This window comes from Macrobrachium rosenbergii, chromosome 56, assembly GCF_040412425.1.
Source record: "Macrobrachium rosenbergii isolate ZJJX-2024 chromosome 56, ASM4041242v1, whole genome shotgun sequence".
Classification (NCBI taxonomy): Eukaryota; Metazoa; Arthropoda; class Malacostraca; order Decapoda; family Palaemonidae; genus Macrobrachium; species Macrobrachium rosenbergii.
In genome coordinates, this window is record NC_089796.1 from 74,747,399 (window position 1) to 74,770,606 (window position 23,208).

A 23,208-nucleotide genomic window follows, 5' to 3' on the forward strand; every position below is an offset into this window, starting at 1 on the left:
AATTAAGGTCATTTCTCTTTAACTTAGCTCCATATTTTAGGATTTTTCTTGACGAATTTTGTGGGTTGGCCGCAGCTCGACTGAGTTGGGTCATTACAACAAGCAGTAATCACCGCAAGACGTAAATATATTTAAGAAATAATTTTATTGCTTCCTGCCCCTTCCGTACAGCAGATTTCGTTTCCCCGCCAATTCCTCTCGACTCTCATCCTGTTCCCAATTCGAAACCTTATCCTACTCCGCCCTCCTGAAGGATCTGCTTAATAAAAGAAGACATACATATACATTTGACATTTATTTGTTTATACAAAACACTTTTGTTACAATATGGTACAGAATGTACAAATATTTACAAAAAAATGTTCTTACATGCTACTGGTGACAGTGAGGGACAGAGAAGGTGGGAGGGGTGGGTCTCTGGGAGTGATAGTGAAAGCAGAGGGGAGGGAACAAGGGGATTGTGGTGAATGGGGGAATAAATGATGTTTTCGAGCAAGCATTTTTGTTGTTGTTGTTGTTGTGTAGTCCGCTTCCCTTACGTATATTATATTTAATATATTTATATATATTACGTCTATATTTGTGTTTTTATTTCGGCTTGGAGTTTGAAATGCGTGTTTTCCCATTTTGACTAGTATCGGGGAACGATGTACACACGATTTCCCCTCTGGAATTGCATTTCACTCCTTTCTCCAGTATACTGGAAGGTGGGTTATTTTTGGGGGGGTGGTGGGGTTGGGAGGTGAGAGAGTCAGGATGAGGGCAATGTTTTGTGTATTTCAACCCTCTTCAAGATAGAAGGGTACAGTGAGAGGTAGATCTGGAAGGGTAATGTTATATAAGCTAAGTAATAAATGTATAGGAAGATGCATTAAAGCATCAGTGTCGACAGCAGAAAGACTTTTTGATTCACACAAAGAGAGAGAGAGAGAGAGAGAGAGAGAGAGAGAGAGAGAGAGAGACGCAGTTGGAGTGAATGGAGGCTAGTAGGAGCAGTACAGAAACTATCTATACATGATATACTATGTATGTATATGAATAAAACCAGATTACATGAAGAATTTCCTAAAATGTCCTTTTTTTTATACACGGGTAATTTGTCACAAGCAAAGGTTTTTTTTACTTAATATTCATCTGCGTAATTGTACAATAATCATTTACGTGATAGTCAAACCCAAATCCTATTTTTCAAATTTATAATACATATATTTTTCCTGTTAAAACACCAGGAAATATTTAATATTTTTCCCCTTGAACGTTTTACGGTAAGGAACCACAGTCCAGTCGATGATTTTCCCAAATTTCTAGATGATTACTCCTTTCACATTTGACGTAAATTGGAGGTGCCTGAGGAAGATTGTTTTCCTTACGGTAATTTCCTGGATTCACTCCTTAACATTTCACTCCATTTGGGAATATAATAATAATAATAATAATAATAATAATAATAATAATAATAATAATAATAATAATAATAATAATAATAAATCTCTGAAGGACAGTAATTAACCATTCCAGACCTGGAAGGTTATCGACAAAATATAATCTTCACAGGACACAGCTGGAGACATTCCAGTCTCATTTACACCAGACAGAACCTGAACGACTCTCTATATAAATATATATATATATATACACATATATACTGTATATGTATATGTATGTATATATATATATATACTGTATATACATACATACATATAAATAAATATATATATATATATATATATATATATATATATATATATATATATATATATACTGTATGTATATATACATATATATACATATATAAATATATGTATATATATACATATATGTATACATATCTATACATATATTATATATACTGTATATATATACATATACATATATCTATATACACATATACATATATATATATATATATATATATATATATATATATATATATATATAATATAAATGCACAGATATTTATTAAGTATAGTACACTAATGAACATGGCAACATACGCACGAACAATGGAATTAAGTACTCCAAAATGCAGACTCAATATAGTTTTTTCTTTTTTTTAAAGTTTAATAATATCGCAAGAGGCAGCTTGGCACAGCAACCTCTAGAGAAAGAGAGAGAGAGAGTGAGAGAGAGAGAGAGAGAGAGAAAGAGAGAGAAAGAGAAACACGTAAAAACAACTCTTCTGTCTGTATATGGGCATATATTTCTACAAGGTTGGTCAAAGCTACTTATATAAAAAACGCAGTATCAAAACCTTTTTATGTCACTTATCAAAAAACCTTTTTACGAATAAGTCTTACAGACACATAGTGTATAGTATTAGTTTTTTTTTAATGATCGCTTACTATACGTATATATAAAGTACACACACTTTTGTATGTGTATTATGTATATATGCACATTTCACACACATAGATGCGTATGCATTACAGTTAATTATACAGTATATATATATATATATATATATATATATATATATATATATATATATATATATATATATATATATATATATTAATAAAAGGAGCCATGAAGACGCCAAAATGGAATTCTGGTTTAACAGAATATATATATATATATATATATATATATATATATATATATATATATATATATATATATATATATATATATATATATATATATATATATATATATATATATATATATATATATATATATATATATATATATATATATATATATATATATATATATACACACATATATATATATATATATATATATATATATATATATATATATATATATTCATACACACACGTTTCAACAGGTATCCGAGAAGCTAGTCTCGCGTCGAAATAACCAATAAGAACAAAAAATATCCCCGTTCACGTTGCCGGGCATTATGCTGGAAAGTCGATAGAAAACAGAGCTAGGAGAAGTTGGAACTACCATCGCCATCATCATCTACGTGGCGTCACGTAACTTAAAGCTTGACGGAGGCAATTTAGGGTGTCCGAAAGCAACAGAATTGTCGGTTTCCCATCAAGAGCACTGCAAGTCTTCAACTGACCAGGCTTATTGGGGGTAAACTAAAACTTCAAAAAGTAAAGAGAAAAAACATGGTAGTCAGTGCCCCTCTCGAGAGGAAATGAAATTATAAAATATCAGCTATGACTAGAATAAGGGGGGGAAAAAAGAAGATTTTTGTGTAACAATGCTATGAAACATAGGGGGGAAATTTCGTAACGCCAAAAGACGCCAAATAAACAAAAGTTCTGGCGTTTGAGAAATAGATCGTGGAAATAAGTCGATGCAGAATGCCGAAACGAAAATGAAAGTTGGACTACTGCCAAAAAGACAGACATCTGTTGATTGCTAGAACAGGGGAATCTATATAAAAATAAAGCTTGCTAATTATATTCATTCATATTCTTTCGTTAGAAGTGTTTTCTCAAGTTCATGACGTAGTCTACAGTAATTTATATATATATACACACGGTTTATACACTCAATAGCTTCATATTATATAAATTAGCGTTTTACTCTTTGATAACACCCTCCCAGAGGATAAGATAAAACACTCAATCAGTTATGCTGTCTCCAGTCCGGAAATAGACCTATTCGATTGACAATAGCTTACATTAGCGACACCCAAGTTCCAAAAATCCCTTCGTATAAGTTTGAAATAACATATACTGGGACGACAAAAAAAAAAAAAAAATAAATAAATCTCAATTGGAAGAACTAATTATCTTTTTCAAAAATTACTCTATTTTTCCCTGGTTATTTTGGAAGAGCTTAGATTAGACCATTCATGTTGTGATTTCTTCTTCCACAAAAATTGTATTTGGTTGACTGCATCAAGCAGTGGGGAAAGTCAAGCCCTGCGCACTGTCTCCTTTGGGGAGAAGAAAGTTTGCATTATTCTGAAAAAAAAAAAATTCAGTCCATTTTCCCTCTCCTGTGGAACCTTATGGTAAGTCTTCCTAGAAACTGTACGAATTTTCCTGCCTACCTCTATTCCTACCCTACTTTCCGTGAACCTTTCCCTCTCGTGAAAATTTCTGTGGCCTTTTTAACCGTTCTTGTTGGAATTTCCCTGACTTTATGATGCCCTTGTCGTAAGCCCGGGCATTCACCCATTTTGTACTCAATTATCATACATTCTCTGTTAGTGGCATTAAAGCGATAAACAAATCTTTAGAATGATAGTACCAGGTCTTATCTAAATTAAAAATATATATATTTTGCTTTTCTGGCGTTCATGTCTGCAGAATGATCCGTATATCTAAAAAACGAATTTCAGATTGCCTGCATTGCTTGGCGAGTTTATTCTCAAACTTATAAAATCGCGCAAGAATTTTGCTTGAATCGGCAAGAAACCAGACCACTGTCATCACATTATCAGACTTTTCTCTGCAACGGAATTTCACTTCCATGTAACAACCATCGGGTTCCGACTTAAACTTCCAATGCATTAAGTATTTAATGAGTGTATCGGTGGCCTGACAACAATCTTGAATGCCATGGACAATCCCCTCCACCAGATTTTTACGCTCAACACCTTTTGGGTAAAAACAACGATTTCACCCACACAGATGTATATTATTAACACATACGCGTCCAGTACGTAGCAACCCTCATTGTATTTTTCTTCTAGAGGCAAAATCGCTTTTTTCATAAACTTCATACAAGGATTAAAACGTTTTATAATGAGAGTTATAGGAAAGGATTTCCCATGGGGTATCTATTCGTGAGGGGGAGGAAGGGGGCGGGGGAAGGAGGTTGGTAATTAGCCCCCCCCCCCCAACCCTTCTGTCGCTACGAAAAAACAAATCCCTTGATTCCTCCTTGATACAACTGTCTTGGCGGTGTCAATTAGGATTGAGCATCGCCGGTGGCACCATGTGGCCCTTTCGTTAAAAGTTTTGAAAGTCTCCCCTCTCAGTCTTTTTCTTTTTTGCTGTTTCGAGGTGCAAACTAGGAGTCCCCAAGAGTTTCGTACCCCAGGGCCATCGACCCCTCCATTAAAAGGTACACCATTAACTTTAAAATTAGCGGCGCAAATAGTATTCCACCTGCGTATAAGGAGAACTGTGATTTTATGAGCTCTTTCTTCACGCACGAAAAAACCCTTATTGTACAATATAAAAAAAAAAGGCTAAAATAACAAAAAAAAAAACTTTTAACAAAGCAAACTGGGCTGGGGAGGGTAACGATCAACAAACACCGCAAAATACTGAAATAAATAATTATAAATAATACGCTAATGAGATTCTAAATGACACCCTTCTCTCTCAGAAAGGAAAAACAAAAAAACAAAAAATCCATTCACAACTAATATGAACATCCCTAAAAGTTGGATGACAACTAGAATCCACAAACGGTACAGTACAAAAAAGCATTCGTACATCACAGCTGAGCGAACGTTCAACTTTCTTTTGAGTAATTCTTGGAAAGAGAGGGATTCAATCGTCTGCAGTGTCGTCTGGACTGCAGTCTCGACCATCGTCATGCAATGGATCACACAAACACGCTTGGGTCCCATAAACAGCACACGGTGTCACACAGATTACAAGTTTATAATATAATATATATATTTATGCTTAAAGCTGCTTCATCGCACCAAAGTACACGTGCGTCATTTTTTTATTTTTAAGAAAATGCATTTCTTTGGTTACACAAGCATATTAGAAAATGCTTCATTTTGTAGTCATGTACTTCCATAATGGAGGTCACTCTTGCTTTTTACACAGTACTGCAAAATAAAAAATATACAGGGGAGTTCTTGTGAACAGTAAGTCTCAGTCGAAAACGGTCTTAGTTAACTCTAGAAACGAGTAGCCTCCTTTCATGGAAAATGAAATCATAAAATGAGAGAGTAGCCTCAAAACTCTCGGAACTCTCGGAAGAGGATTCACTTTCACTAATAATAATCGCAATAACGAGTTGATTATTTCTCTTTTTTTCGTTCCCAGTTTCTCCTCGTTCGGACCAGACGCATGACGCTGTTGCTGCCGTTGCTGCTGCTTTGCGGGCGAGTTCGAGAGAGCAGCAGCAGCAGCAGCACAAGAAGAGCCCGTGGCTTACAGTCATACCAAGTGGCCCTCGAGGTCCGATTCGCTGAACGTGGAAGGCGAAGGATTTGGGTTGAAGGTGGAGAGACTGGTCGGCTGCACTCGCAGGTCTCCGTTTCTCTTGGAGAAGTCGGTGACGGCGATGACCGGGTGATCTATCGTGATGGAGTGAGGGTCGAGGGTGAGACTCGGATGCTCCGAAAGAAGTGAGTGCTGCTCCAGTCCTAAAGATGGAGGCGGGTCCGAGTCCAGCCCTAAAGTCTGAAGGGCGTGGGCGTGGTCAATGCCCTCGGCGCTCATGTTGGCACCCATGTCCGCCGGGTAGCCCTGGGGGTGATCGTGTAGGCCGAGAGTGACTGAAGGACCCCCCGCGTGATACTGAGCGGCGCCGTTGGGGACTGTCGTAGGAGACGGCGTGTAGGAGTAGCTGAGGTAGCCACGGGCGTCTGGGGAGGTCGTGTAGTGGGTGGCGCGCGACGGAGGCCTCGGCGTCACTTTACCTGAAAGAACATTTTATGATGTAGAAGGTGTTACACTTGAAAAAAAAAAAATTGGGCACAATTATAAAAGAAAATTAGGCACAATCATAAAAAAATGAGGCACAATTATAAAAAAAATTGGCACAATCATAAAAAAATAGCACAATTACAAAAAAATTAGGCACCATTATAAAAAAAATCAGGCAAAATTATAAAAATATTGGGCACAATTATAAAAAATTAGGCACAATCATAAAAAATTAGGCACAATCATAAAAAAATTGGGCACAATTCTAAAAAAAAATGATGCACAATTATTAAAAAAATAATTAGGCACAATTCAACTGAAATATTATTCTGAGGAGGATCTTGCTGATTTCAATACTGTTTTCAGTTATATGTTTGGGTTATAAACTAAGTTGACAAATGAAGGAAATTTATTTTGTTCTAACACAGGTCTCACTTCAGCTGGGCAATGCAGGTGTCTATACCTCTTGGTAAGTTAAGTCTTACCTAAATTCATGTGCTTTCGAGAATTCAGTCCTTTCTAAAAGGGCAGTTGCCATTGTAACAGGAGGTTTAATGTTAAAATATAAAAGTCAGTAGTCAATTTTTGCATGTGAAATAAGTCTCTTCCAAAACGAGAAAAAAGGTCAATGGTCAACAGGCAGCAAAATCCCATGATCATAGGAGCCAAGTTATCAGATCGATAATTGAATGTTTGAGGTTCGAACTTTCCCTTCGATAAATGAATGTTTTAGGTTCGAATCTTCCCTTCGATAACTGAATGTTTTAGGTTCGAATTTTCCCTTCGATAATTGAATGTTTTAGGTTCGAATTTTCCCTTCGATAATTGAATGCTTCAAGTTCAAATTTTACCTTGATAATTGAATGTTTTAGGTTCGAATTTTCCCTTCGATAATTGAATGCTTCAAGTTCAAATTTTACCTTGATAATTGAATGTTTTAGGTTCGAATTTTCCCTTCGATAACTGAATGCTTCAAGTTCAAATTTTACATTGATAACTGAATGTTTTAGGTTCGAATCTTCCCTTCGATAACTGAATGTTTTAGGTTCGAATTTTCGCTTCGATAATTGAATGTTTTAGGTTCGAATTTTCCCTTCGATAATTGAATGCTTCAAGTTCAAATTTTACCTTGATAATTGAATGTTTTAGGTTCGAATTTTCCCTTCGATAATTGAATGCTTCAAGTTCAAATTTTACCTTGATAATTGAATGTTTTAGGTTCGAATTTTCCCTTCGATAATTGAATGCTTCAAGTTCAAATTTTACTTTGATGACTGAATGTTTTAGGTTCGAATTTCCCCTTCGATAACTGAATGTTTCAAGTTCAAATTTTACACTGATAGCCGAATGTTTTAGGTTCGAATTTCCCCTTCGATAATTGAATGTTTTAGGCTCGAATTTTCCCTTCGATAATTGAATGTTTCAGGCTCGAATTTTCCCTTTGAGTAATAATAATGTCCAACCATGCCCATGGACTTAACTTCACACAACTCAGAAACGAAAGCTTAGCCAGCCAGCAGCTAACTAACTAGCGAGAGAGAGAGAGAGAGAGAGAGAGAGAGAGAGAGAGAGAGAGAGAGAGAGAGAGAGAGAGAGTCGAAACTAACCTAACTGGTGGTTGTAGGCGTTCCTCCTCAACACTTCGGCGTAGTCGTCCTCGTGCGGATCGTATGCAGCGCTGGAGGGCGCCGAGGGCGTTTGACTAGCATACTCGGGCGGTGGTTCAATCTGGTCGATGAGGTAGGTGGAAGCAGCGTGTTTGTGAGTCTGTTCCTGCCACAGGGAGAGAAAGAGAGAGAGAAAAATATTACGGTTATTAGGGAACTGATGACCATTGGAAGTTTGATGTTACAAGCGGAAATGATAAAATGCCAAGACCTGTAATTTTCCCTAACGAGTTTGTTTTCCTTATCGGAAAGGCGCTGGGGAGAAATTAACTTGAATGTGCCATTATTACGGAGAGGTTGTAAATAAAGAGATAATCTCGTAGAATACTCGTATTACACCGATTAGAGATAAGTGTAGCAAGGATTTTAACCTGGAGTAAGGAATTCCCACATTACCAGTGAAGACGATGGTGATTAGAATAGAAAAAAATTTAAAAAATATATATATATATATATATATATATATATATATATATATATATATATATATATATATATATATATATATATATATATATATATATATATATCATTATCATTCCATTGAAGCAAACTTTTGAGAGTTTCACACCTGACTTGCGTATTCAATGAAAACATAAGTTTTATTATTACAATTAAATTTTTTTTTTCGTTGCTAAACTTCGGGAATCTGGTTTTAAGATCAAGAACCAACATTTAATTATTAAATATTTAATTCTCTGGAGTCATTTCAAACCCGTTATTCAGTTACTAGAAAAAATGTGAAGAAAAAAAAATAAGCGTCTAATGTGATATTAGGTACCTCCGAATAACAGCCATCTGTGAAGAAGTGCAACGCTGAGATTTGATAACGTGATTTCAACACTACTTCTTTTTCTGTAATACACGACCAGGATACCGAAGTAAAAAAAAAAAAAAAAAAGTTGAGAGGCTTTATTGTTGTCTCCAGTCCCACGATTCATAACGTCTTCAAGTTTTATAAAGTGTACTATTAATAAAATGAACTTATTTTTACACTAATTGCAGTTGTTTTATAGTGTACTATTAATAAAATGAAGAACTTATTTTTACACTAATTGCAGTTGTAACTCCACAGTGAAATATATCGTTACCTTGAACTAACATTCTTCAATCAATTAAAGGGTGTAATTTTCCTGTAACTGTTTATGTTTACATACATACGCGCACACATTTCATTCATAATTTCATTAGTACAGTGGTTTTCAACCTTTTTGTGCCCATGGCCCATTTTTGGCATCCCTAAATACCCATGGCCCACTGCCCTTCAGAATTGTATAATGATAATAATAGAATTATTAGAAAGCATTTTCAAAACACTCTGTTAGTGTTACATCTTCATTCATGGAATTATTTATCAGAACACTTTATTAGTTATACATTTTCATTTATGAAAGAAAGCACTGGCCTGCATTTACTGTAAATTAATTTTGAGCATTGTAATCAAAACTCAAATTACACTTTTTCATTTATGAAAGAAAGCACTGGCCTGCATTTACTGTAAATGAGTTTTCATTTTTCAAATACCATTTTGAAGATGTCTGAGTTTTCATTTTTCAAATACCATTTTGAAGATGTCTGCGGCATGGGCCCCCTCAGAACTGCCCATGGCCCACAGGTTGAAAACCACTGCATTCGTATATATATCTGCGTGATACTGAACCTTCATTGTCCATTATTGTATAATTTCTAAACCTGCCTGTTCTCCAACAAGTGACTGAGGTCATAAAACCAGGTTTTAACCAAAAATAAAAAAATAAAAAAATTTTTAGGAAATCTCCCAATACGGGTATAATTCGAATACAAAATCCGATTACATAACGAGGCTAGCGTTATCCAGGGAGAGGGGGATTACAGATCGTCGGTGAAATTCCCTTTATTAAATTAAAATACTTGAACTAGTCCACGGCTTAACTAACGGAATGACCGAGTTCCGTCATTCGTCAAACGTACGTGATGGACAGTATTATTCTCTGGAGTTACCTGCGCCGAGTGATTCTATTTAGCGAAAATAACTATTTCATTCACGAGGAAAGTATTAGAAAATGTATCATTAAAGAGAAGCTAAAACGTAACATAGAAAAACTACGCCTTTGGTCATAGCTTGAATGAAAGTCTGGGGGAAAACGTAAAGCCCTAAAACAGTTGAATGTAAATGAAAAGCCAAAATAAAAAATTGTTTCTGGGACTCCATAAGTGGTCAAATATAATCAAGTATATCACTTTACTTGTTTTATTATGCATTACTTCACGTCTAGAGAGAGAGAGAGAGAGAGAGAGAGAGAGAGAGAGAGAGAGAGAGAGAGAGAGAGAGAGAGAGAGAGAGACTGGAAACGAAGTTTGCTCCAATATAATTACGATTAGTACGTTTTTTTTTTCCCTGAATTTTTTGGCTCGCCTGGCTCAGTTTTTGTGCTTGATCATGAAGTCAACCTTCTTTCTTGTTATTTTCGTGTTCGTCTTTTATCACTGAATTTTCACATGCCAGATTTCCCCTTAGCAGGGTTTCCCGTAAACCGAGTTCTCAGTCTGAATTGCCATTTGGTTTAGAGCTTCTTCTATGACCCTTTCTTAAAGATTTTCGGTCGTTCTTATTAGTCTTCGGCCTAATATTTCCTTAAGTACACTTCATCCCTGACTGACTGGTCTTCAACCTCCCTCATTCCAAGCCTACAAATTTCAAATCGATTATGCCCCTTTCCCTGTTTTAATAAGTACTGGTGATAGGTTCTTTTCATTCAGGTATGAAGCTCAGTGAACAACGCAAAATTGATTCATTCCATGTGGATGTCAGTCGAATACAACGATTGTTATTAAACTTTTTAACGAGCTACGTTCTGTGGAATCGCATATGGGTTCTCAGTAAATTACTTGATATTTTACCGTACAGATTAAAAAGTTTTGACGTCGGTCTGAATTGCCTTGATCCAGTATCTGCACAGTATGGTAAGGGGGTCTCTCCATCAGTTTAGCCTTTGCACACTTGATAGGTTTATGCCATTGCTGGTTACTTATAATGCTGGTAATATTGGATTTCATAAAAACGAGCCTAATTAATATTTCCGAAATTATTCCCAACTGACGAATGACTTACCTTATGTACTAACTGTTTAGTTCTGTTATATGTAACTTTTTTGAGAGAATTTTCCGAAATCTGTCTCTTTCCATATATGCTTAAGTATTCGAGTTGTTTTTTTTTTTTTTTTTGCCATGAGAGAGAGAGAGAGAGAGAGAGAGAGAGAGAGAGAGAGAGAGAGAGAGAGAGAGAGAGAGATGTGTGTATGTGTGTGAGAGAGAGAGAGAGAGAGAGAGAGAGAGAGAGAGAGAGAGAGAGAGAGAGAGAGAGAGAGAGAGAGAGAGAGAGAGAGAGAGAGAGACTGAAAATCCTAATTACTTACACTACACTGTTGATCCCCAGACTGCGAAAGACTAATGAATCTCCCTGCCTTTGGTTTGCAACGCGTTTTGTAAACCCTAATATATCTGCAATCGTCGCATAATGTCTCGAAAGGAATAATTTACCGTCAACTCGTAAACATCCCCCCCAACCCACCCCCATCTCTGGCTGAAGCTAGAAAAAATTACCATCACTCAATTGAAACTTTTAGTGACATAAATGCCATTTGAATTTTTTTTTTTCAACATTTGTATGCCAAGTAATTAGTTGCCTTTATGTGTTTCTGACTGAGAGCCATAGATACGTTTTTACTGAATTCATGTTACTTTAAGTATTTCATATCTATTGCTTTTATTCAGTATTATTAAGTACGAAGGCCTTTGGGTTACAAGCTACATGTCTCGCCTATAAACAGATATTCTATTCGTCTGAACCTCCGTCATTTCTAAGACTTCTCCAATCACTTTATTGCTGCTTTTGCTGTAGTGAGAGAGGACATACCAGTACAGCCTTGCAAAAGATAATGCGGATAAGGAATTCTACATATCGGCCGGCCAAGTAGTTTTATTTCTTATTTTCAGCGGGTCCAGTCTCTCTCTCTCTCTCTCTCTCTCTTTCTCTTATTTCAGTTCATTCTTGACGCTGTTACTGAAAATGATTAAGTCTGGCGTGTAGATTCTGTTTCACTAACGAGCTCGTGTCCGCTCTCTCTCTCTCTCCACTCGCTTTGTAACAGAGATCTAACTCTCTCAACACTGATGTGCCAAACCTTTCACCTGATCGTCGAGCAATGGGGCACGTGGGCACTGTTACTCCATTTAAAACTAATCATTTTCCACACCGTAAACAACCTTGGCAGCCGCATGAATGCAGTAATGGCGATTGCTTACCTCCAGATACAAATTATTTTGATACAAATTACTTCACGGACGGAGTTACTTGCGACATAAAGGCCGACGGCAATTGGGGCGTCAATTATGAACTCTTGAGAGGGGGGGGGTGTCTCTTGTCATAGATAAATGAATTTTAATTACCACTGGATCTGTCGAAGGGACGAGATTCATCTCTGTTGGTGTCATCCTTACGAAGGAGATGTTGCCCTTGGCACGCTTATACTCTCGTTTCGTTTCCACTAACCTCGAATATATCCCCAAAATGTTTTCCTTTCTCAATTTCCCTTGACCTTGGCGTATATTTCTTCATTTTCGTGTCCTTCACACCTCAACACACTGGGATTAACGTTACAATGATGGTCGTATCACGCAAGCCCGCCTAAAGAGAGAGATTCGAGGGCTTTTCTGGGATTGGGAGATGAAACGAAAGTACTCGGAGATAGAATTTTGGAAACGTAGGGATTATCTCGTCGAGGCCATCCCGTTTTGATGCCATGAACATTTTGACGGAACGATGAACATCCCCGTCGTTTTTCTTTCTTCGACTCGAGCTCTCTTTCTGTACATTAGCAGCGACCCACAACAGTCGTCTTAACAAACAGGTATATAATTAACTGTTTAGGCCAACAGAGGCACACTAATTTTTAGGGAACGCGCCCATCCGATTCGAGATTTGACGCGCCCCCAGCATGCTACGAGGCCAGAGAGAGAGAGAGAGAGAGAGAGAGAGAGAGAGAGAGAGAGAGAGAGAGAGAGAGAAACTTTAAAACTTTTTTCTCCACTCAACAAATTACGGCATCACATAAGAATTACGACCTAAGGAACCGTTTTTGATTGAGGCAAAACCGTTAGGGTTCCTGGAGTTATCATTTTCGAATCTTTCACCCCCTTTTTCCATAATGGAAGGAACAGCTACCCGACGTCTTTCTTAAATGTAGGATGTCATTCTCTCTACTTCTTTTTTCTTTTATCAAGAGTTCGTATAAGTGTGCCCAGCCTTCACAAAGATCTATAATTTTTGTAGCTGACATTTTTATTCCGGCCTTCGAAATGTAAACTCTTCTGTTGACTAAAGGCCGCTGTTACTTCCAAAAGCGGGAGAAAAATAGCTATTGGGTGATTCTATTTATTCCAATAAAAGAATTCCTCGTAATTCTATTGACTCCAATTACCGCCTTCAATAGCAAAGGATATAAAAAAAAGGTCACGAATTTCACTGCGTTTGCTGTGCCGAGTAACGAGGCGCGAGCCGAATTCGGCCCTCTCTAAGCGAATACCTATCCTATTCACTGCATAAGAGAGAAGAAGAATAAGAGATGAAAGTTACGGTTTTCTTTTTCTTATTTCCTAAAAAAAAAAAAAAAAAAAATCCTCAAAAAAAAAAAGTCAATTTTACTGTCTTTCCTTGAGCTCGATTTTTAAAACGGTATAAAAGAATACCCTGGAAAAAAAAAAGAAAAAGCATCTCCATTTGATTTCTAACTGGGTCCTTTTTAATGCAATCTCATTTCTAGCCTAAATGCACCTCATTTCCATTTCGCTCGTGCGCCGACTGGGCTTAAGAAAGTTTATGAACTGGGTTTATATCTCTTTTCACCTCTATTTCAAATGGCGCATTTCATTACACGCGGCCGGATTAAGAAATTTCCGCCTTCAGGCGACGGGAGAATTTTCCACCAGCCGCCACGGGCATGTATACACATTGGTGTCAAGAAATAAAGCTTAACTTTAAATGTAATTGATTATTACTGGAAAATACCCCAGAAGCAATTCCACAGTAATTTCAACCGCAACATTGTTGAGGTATTCGCCGTTACTAAAGGTCTTCATAGAATTTTAAAGTTGTGAACCAAAAATCTTGACAAATTTTGCTATGCGTTTGCAATTCTCAGCCGTAGTGAATATTCCTGGTGCTTGTGTATGATCAGTCAATCAATCAGTCATTCCTTGCGGCACCCACGGGGATGCATAGGGCCTCGATGAACTCAGGCCACCACATTCTGTCCTGGGCTAACCCCTCAAGATCTCCCCAACTCTCGTCTCCTGCATGCTCCTTGCCTCGTTGTCCTCAACCACGTCTCCTTTGGCCTACCTCTACCTCTTCTACCAAAGGCAACCCATCTTGGTGTAATCTCGTACTATTCCCTGTCTTCCACACACATGGGCTGAGCCACTTCCAGCGTGAGAACGTAACATACTCATCGACCGGTTGCACCCCCGTTGCTTCTCCAATTCTGCTATTTGATATCCTATCCTTCCAATTAATTCCTAGTATTCTTCTGAGCTCCTTACTTTCAAATCCATAAAAAAAATTTCCTTTGATATTCCTATAACCAATTTCACGGGATCAACTGCAAATGGGAGAGACCCATTTTAAATGGAAAACCGGTGCTGAATCGAAGGTTAAGTTACTCTAATGAAATTTTTTTTTCTAATACAACAACTAACTAACTTATTTTGTGTACCCAAATGAAATCATTTAAATCTCATTGTGTAACTGAACTGAAGTTGTATTAAAAACATCTTAGCCGACGTTTTTCTTAAGACTGAAAACCGATCTTTATAAGATTTTCATAAAACCAAATTCAAACCAAAGACATTTTCCCTTGAGAACGACGAAGGATCTTATTAAATTCAGAATCGACCTATTTTTTTCAACCCCTTTTCCAGGCTAGCTTCTTTTCCAGTCTCTCTCTCTCTCTCTCTCTCTCTCTCTCTCTCTCTCTCTCTCTCTCTCTCTCTCTCTCTCCTCTCCTCCTCCATACGAGACTCCAGAAGTAGCTAAGCCAATAGTTTCCAGCCGCAAGATTATTATGTAAGTCTGGAAACTGAATTTATTTCCTTTAATCCATATTCCCAATACTCAGTCCCCGAAGCGAGAGTGGCCGATATTCAATCCACGCATTTAATATTCCACTTCGCTGTAAATTCCGGTGAGGAAGTTTTTATTGCCCTATTCATGAGTGGTCTCGTCCATGCTTTAGCCCGGAGTTTTTCGGTTTCTCTCTCTCTCTCTCTCTCTCTCTCTCTCTCTCTCTCTCTCTCTCTGTATCACATTTCCCTTACGCTTGCATGTATAGTCTCCTTCACTCTTCTCTCAAATGTTTAGTCTCCTTCACTCTTCTCTCAATCACTAGTATTCGTCTGACATCTCTCTCTCTCTCTCTCTCTCTCTCTCTCTCTCTCTCTCTCTCTCTCTCTCTCTCGTTGGTATTCATCTCTCTCTCTCTCTCTCGCTAGTATCCATCTGACATTACTCTCGCTAGTATCCATCTCTGTCTGTCTGTCTGTCTAGCTAGTAACCACCTGACATTCCCCTCTCTCTCGCTGGTATCCATCTGACATTACTCTCCTTAGTATCCATCTCTCTCTCTCTCTCTCTCTCTCTCTCTCTCTCTCTCTCTCTCTCTCGCTAGTCGCTAGTAACCATATGACATTCGCCTCTATCTCGCTAGTATCCATCTATTACTCTCGCTAGTATACATTTTTTTCTCTCTCTCTCTCTCTCTCTCTCTCTCTCTCTCTCTCTTTCACACACACACACACACACACACACACACACACACACACACACACACACACACACACACACACACACACACACACACACACACACACACTTTCCACTTAGCTGTCTATCCCATCCTTATTTCATTCATTACAAGTTTTGTCGTAATACTTTGTTTCCGATTTTCTTTTCCGTCGGCTGTACGTGACAGACGCCCGAAAGAGAAAAGGACCTTGATTTGTTAGGTAGTTTCACAATGTTATAGGTTTCTCTACACTGTACATCTGTTAATATCTAATTCAGTAGCATTAACACAAGCTCCAGTGTTTGACGATCGTGTTTATTATTCAATTTAAGATGGGTATATATTTTTTTATCACCTTACATTACTCATTCTGATTAGGTACTGGTGTGCATACCAAGATTATTTTCTCCAACATGTGGTGCCGTTGCTGAGACTCAAATGTCAAGGCTAGCATTTTGTTGTTTCTGAAAATCTGTTCAAACTATCAATCGCGGAAGGAAATTCCACGGCATAAACACTTTCACAAGAATCCAGAGATAAATTGAGGTACATGCAATCTGAAACATTTTCCCTGTGAAAAATGTATTTAATTTCCTGATTTGTAGGCGTGCACTTCTTGAAATGTTCATAATGCATGCGTTAGTAGCTTTTAAATAAATGATTTATCCTTTTAATTGATTCCATGCTGACATACAAAGGGTTGTCGTGTTTGAGTCTGCTGTTGGTTTAATTTTATTTTTCTTCAGACAAATGAATCGACCGGTGTTAATGTCCTTTTTCCATTAGAGACGGATTTTTTAAATCTGTGACCATCAGATTATTTTACATCATCTACGCATCGTCTGCGGCATTTACATACCGAGCTTTTCCCCAATTATAATCAGTCATGGCTTAAAACATTCATAGATGGGAACAATCACTGTTGTGCTGACATTACTTAGAAAAGTTCATAGAATTTTTTTCCCGTGTTCATAGAATTTTGTCCTGCGTTCATAGAATTTTTCTCGTGTTCATGGATTTTGTCCTGCGTTCTTAGAATTTTTCCCATGTTCAAAGAATTTTTCCTGTGTTCATAAAAGTTTTCCCCGTGTTCATAGAATTTTTCACGTGTTCGTAATTTTTTTCCCGTGTTCATAGAATTTTTTTCCCGTGTTCATAGAATTTTTCCCCAGCGTTCACAGAATTTTTCCCGTGTTCATAGAAATTTCTTCCTGTGCCGGTGGCCTTAAAATCACAAGTACCATACTTTTTCCTGCATGCTTTTCAAGATATGATTTTTTCATAATCAGTGGAGGATCTTATGCTCTCCCCTTTATTCTGTTACTGTGTGACTTTAAACGGTAATATGATTACATCCTTTCTACGTGGGAAGGCAATAATTACCCCTGAAACATCCAGGATTTTCATCAGAGTCGTACAAATTCTGTTCATCATTATATTCCCCCCCCCGCCCCACCACCTTTCCTACACCTGTTCCAGTTCTTTCTTGCTCTAGACATTCTCTCATTTAACTGTTGCGTTATTTCTCATCTGCTCGCGTTTTATTATGACGCTTTATTTTCTTCCCATTAAGCTGGACCGCTGGTATGGTGGTTAGTGTCGTGGCATGCCACTCAGATGTCGCGGGTTCGCGCCTCCCCCAGGGCGATGAAAAATCACTGGCTCTGTATCATGATCAGTTACTCCTGCAGTGTAGTTTGGGGTCTGCGGTGGGAGGTCGAAACCAATTCTATGGAAGCTTAAAGAATTTCAAGTCAGTGGTCCCTTTGGTGTGCTTGTTCCATGTGAATGAAACCCAAGATAATAATAATAATAATTATTATTATTATTTCATTACACAAGCTAGATTCCAACACCCACCATTTCGTCGATTGTCTCTCTCTCTCTCTATTTAAGTTGGTTCAAACACCCCCATTCTTTTATCATCACGGAAGATTTCTTTGTCCATCCATTTTTCCTCTATCTTTATTGCTCTCTTACATCCCATCCACTCGAGAAGAAAATCCTTCACTGTCAATGCCAGGAACATCTATTCAATCCATATGCCAAGCCCACATTCGGAACTTTTCCCGAGCTACCAATCCCCGCCCCGACTCTCTCTCTCCCGGGACCCCTTGTAAGCCACCTGAGCTTGAATCGTACTAGTGAACCCACAACAAGATTATTCGAGCCTCCAGCTGAGAAAATACAACTCGGACTCTTTCCATTTCCTTTTTCTATTTAGCTTCCATGAGTTGGTCCAGGTTTCCCTTCCTCTCTGCTTCCTTTCTTTTTTCTACAGCAACGGAACTGACGAACAGGGAAAGAGACAGATAACGGTAGCGATGATGCTGAAAGGAAGGGCTATAGAAGCTTTTATGTTCAATTTAAAACGAAGCTTTAATTGTGTCACACACTCGGTTACTTGCTTTGATTATCTCATACTTGGTTACGCATTAACATGTGAAAATGCACTTTGTTTGCTACTGTCAGTTTAAGTCAGCTCTAACTAGTCCTACACCAGTGTAGATGCGGAGTGATACATTTGCTGCTGTTAGTTTAGATAACTAGTCCTACACCAGTGTAGATGAGGAGTGATTCGTTTGCTGCTCTTAGTTTAAGTTAGCTCTAACTAGTCCTACACCAGTGTAGATGCGGAGTGATACATTTGCTGCTGTTAGTTTAGATAACTAGTCCTACACCAGTGTAGATGAGGAGTGATTCGTTTGCTGCTCTTAGTTTAAGTTAGCTCTAACTAGTCCTACACCAGTGTAGATGCGGAGTGATTCGTTTGCTGCTCTTAGTTTAAGTCAGCTCTAACTAGTCCTACACCAGTGTAGATGCGGAGTGATTCGTTTGCTGCTCTTAGTTAAGTCAGCTCTAACTAGTCCTACACCAGTGTAGATGCGGAGTGATTCGTTTGCTGCTCTTAGTTAAGTCAGCTCTAACTAGTCCTACACCAATGTAGATGCGGATTGATTCCGAGAGAATCTATAATACTGTGAAAGACGAACTAAGTTCAACGACAAGGAGGACTGATCTGCCTCACGAAAAGCTATGTTAGAAATAAGCAGCAAGGAAACTCTTAATATCAGCTGTCGAGGTTTATCTATCAGCGTAGCAGCATGATGATGTGCTTGGCGAAATATGCAGCTTCATGTCAGCTTTATATATCAACGTAGCATGATGATGTGCTTGGCGAAATATACAGCTTCATGTCAAGACCACTTCAGATCAAGGTTCTCAAGCATCAACGCATACCAATACAATGCTGTGCGCGTGCGCGTTTACATCCTAGTGTACGTCTGTGTGATGATTATTAGGTATTCCAGATTTTACTCATTATTAAGTGTGCAAATTCATTCAACTGGCAGTAAAGGCAGAATTAGTCACTCTTCAAAAATGAAATCGAAAAACTGAATTCTTAGCAAACATGAAAATAAAACCAAATTTAAATAAGCATCAAACTACAAGTATAGGTTTGGTGAGCCAACAGGTACAAAATGCAGCAGTTTAATGATTTTATCTGAAGCATCAAATAAAAAAAAAAAATCCCACACAATTCCCGCCTAGATGGGGTTTTAATTGTAGCAATCGGTTGAACAGGCTCTTCAAAATCCACCCACACTTACATAACCGCCGAGGAGGTCATACTGGTCATACAACATTAACTGGCTAGAGATGACCTGGGGTGGATGATTTTGACAATGGCATAAGTGACCTTTGGAATAGAAGTGGGACGCAGCCTGCAGAAGAAAAGTCATATAGAAGACAAAGCAACAAGATGTTAAATACACAGATTTATAGATAAACTCAGAAACACAAAGAAATCAGATGGTACATACATAGATAAATGAGAGAAAGCAGAAAAATGCATTGTTTGGTGGATGAGATTTCCCCCTCACAGACATTGCGGGGAAAACAGTTTTTTCATCGCTAGAAACTTTATTTTTCACTTAATTTAACCAATAACAAGAGAGGACGAAACAAATATTTTATAAACATGGCGTTGAAGCCAACAGTTTTTGACTGGATAAAAAAAAAAAAAGGAAAAACCAAAAGACCAGGAAGGCGACAAGGAATTTGCAAATCTCTGATCAGAGCAAAAGGGGAAAATCGTCATGTATATTCAGATGTCAAAATTAACTGACTACCAGACCTGATACTCCCAGATCCCAGATGGTATTTAGCCCAGCTCGCCCAGGCCTTTGTGTAGTATACACAACGCAATCTCCGTTCAACACTTGACATTTGAAAGCAATTACATGAACTGCAAGCAGGTTGAATTTAATATATAAAATCGATAGGAAGTTCCTGAAGCTTCTTCTCGTCTGAAGAGACAGAGGGAAAAGTGATTCATTAGTTCAATATTTTTGTCTTGACTAAGGAATATTTTAAGTAAATTACGTGATTTCTGTAAATGGACGGATAAGATTCATCACTACACTTGAGATTAAAGGTACGGGAAAAGAAGGCTTGCAAATGATAATGCAGAAAAAACTGAATGCAAAAATGCATAGTGCCTCCATAGTTCGACGTTCATATAAATTCGCTCGTGTTTTGTCTCTCTCTCTCTCTCTCTCTCTCTCTCTCTCTCTCTCTCTCTCTCTCTCTCTCTCTCTCTCTCTCTCTCTCTCTCACTAAAAGACCCTTTAGTTGCTATTATTCTTCAACTTATTATTACGATTAACCCATTGGTTGACATTATTCTTCAACGTATTATTACGATTCACCTTCAACTGTTGGTCCATTCTTTCTGTTCGGTTCCCTTGTACAGTAAGGGAGAATAATACAGCAGAAAGATACATAAATATAAAGCGGAATGAAGACGGCACTTCCTAGCTATCTTTATTGCTTCATGAACGACAGCTGGATTTGAAAAACTTTAATACATATTAGTTTTTTTTTTTTTCCACCCCGTCGTTGGCTGGGATATATGACTGTAAAATGACCAATTCTTTCACGTAACTGTTGATGACAAAAATGTGTACTCCTGGTTTCCATTACACATGAATCTAACCTAACCTAACCTAGGGGTATGGCAAAAAAACCAGGCCTGGTGCAATACTAGTGTACATCTCGGGAATTTACGCCCGGGGCCACTCACCTAACTAAACCCACACCCCCATTCCCCCAGGGAAAACTGAGAATTCCCTAAAGTTATTTTCCAGCACCCCGATTTAGATGTTTCACAACCCATGTTTTGAACAAGGCAAAGGGAGAGATTTGAAAATGTTTGTCACCGATTGTGAAAATGTCTAAAATTCACTTTTCCCTTCTCTCAGATGTTGCAAGAGATTCTAAAAACAGCCGATAATTTCCGTGTTATTTTCTCTAACAATGCTTTCTAGCACGTTACTTTCTCTTTCCTTCTGAATCTCTCTATTACATTATTCTTCCCTCTTCGTGTACATTTATCCATTTTAACAGGCATTATTATTTATTACCTTATGTTACGTATACTGACCATTCGCGTATGAATAGAATACTAACTATTCCACTTTGCGTCGCTGGTAAATGCCTTCCAAGAAATGAACCATTCCTAAGGGTTTCATGTTTATATTCCTTTGACAAGATTCTTGAACTGTGCAAGAAATTTCCAAAGTCCCAATTTCTCCTCTAAATCAAAAAAAGACCCATATTTATCCCGTACATAACGCCACGGTTTGCGAGGGATGTATATAATGACTTTTTTTTTTTTTTTTTTTTTTTTTAAACACAACAGGACAGGAGATTGCTGACCAAGTGCGTTGGTGGTTTTAGCACCTCCTCAGAGATGGAACAGAACATATTATTGAGGTCAAAGGCCAAACGCTGGGAGCTATGAGGTTATTCAGCGCTGAAACGGAAGCTGACAGTAAAGTTTGAAAGGTGTGGCAGGGAAGAAAACCTCTGCAGTTAAAATCTTGTGAATCAAATCCGTTAGAGAGAGTGAAAGTAAGATAGAGAAAGGGAATATGATTGGAGGCAACAGCGTAGAAATGAAAGGAGCTGGCTGCAGCCAGGGTGCCATGACGCTGCAAAGAACCTAAAGTGGTGCCTACAATGCACCGCATGACGTACCCTGACGGTAGTATCGCCCTCCGTTACACTTCCTCTGAGTCAAGTGACAGGAACAAATATACCTATATGAAAACCCACCGGCTACTGATCACTTAGTGACAATTTTCACTGATCTTTTTAAACTTACCTCGTAGTCAACTACGGAGTCGTCCTGCGCGTAGGATTCTCTGCTTTTCTCTGATATCGAGGAAAGGGTCTCGCCTGCCATAGTGTCGTTGTAAGACGAAGGGGCGTACATTGTGTTGGTGGTGCTCTTACTGCTTGCTTGGTCACTGCCATCTGGAAGTTCAGAAGACGAGGCGATGAATTGACAACAGTCGGAAAAATAAAAAAAAATAACTTTGCCGTGCCAGCTTTATGACGCCAGGTTTTTTTTGGAAAAAAAAGACAGGCATTTAATTATTTAAATTAAGCTATTCGGTTTATTACGAATGAGTTCCATTTGCGTTCCATTTCTTTTTCTTATGCAAGATCCTTCTTAAAATGATTTTATGGCATGAAAACGTTTAAAAAATGATGACAGTGCATGAATGTACACACACACACACACACACACACAAATAAAAGAATTTAGTTATCTCAGGTAAGATAAGCTTTAAACTAAAAACTAGCAGAAACAAGTTAATTGAAAAATATACTAAAAAACTTAAATAAATACCTTTATATCAATTGTATTTTATATACTAAAAATTTTAAACAAATACCTTTATATCAATTGTATTTTAAAGTACAGGAGGGTGAATACCACTCTGCAATCACACACATTTTCAAAATCGAATCCGAGACTTTACTACATGTACTCCTATAGCCATGTTCAAGAAAGAAAGAGTTACGGAAAATACCAGTGGCAAAAGGCGACAACACAGCGACCTCACCAAAGGAAAGTGAGATCACAGAAATATCGACATTATTTCCAATACTTCCCCTCTGGAATCTCCGCCTTTGAGCAGTTCGCATACATAATAAAAAAAGGCGCTGCTTACGAAGATTGTACGAAATGTAGAAAGAGAATATATATATGAATACGTAGAACTTACAAGAACCTCCTCCTCCTCCTCCTCCCCACACACACACGGGCCATTTTCAAAAAAAAATGTCCGACTTTGTTTTAAAAATGTTTTGACCTCGTAG

At 37.8% G+C, this 23,208-nt stretch overlaps 1 protein-coding gene and 1 long non-coding RNA gene across 3 annotated transcripts in view; one reads left to right on the top strand and one right to left on the bottom strand.

Annotated features, from left to right (window-relative positions):
• LOC136836271 (uncharacterized) overlaps window positions 1-23,208 on the top strand; it is a 643,006-nt gene that overhangs the window by 597,786 nt on the left and 22,012 nt on the right. The gene's annotated exons all lie outside the window — the stretch shown is intronic.
• LOC136836270 (nephrin-like) overlaps window positions 6,194-23,208 on the bottom strand; it is a 524,495-nt gene continuing 507,480 nt past the window's right edge. Inside the window, 4 exon segments of the mRNA XM_067100298.1 lie at window positions 6,194-6,514; window positions 6,516-6,541; window positions 8,156-8,321; window positions 22,205-22,356. Coding sequence (XP_066956399.1) covers window positions 6,338-6,514; window positions 6,516-6,541; window positions 8,156-8,321; window positions 22,205-22,356 — 521 coding nt within the window. The 3' untranslated portion in view covers window positions 6,194-6,337.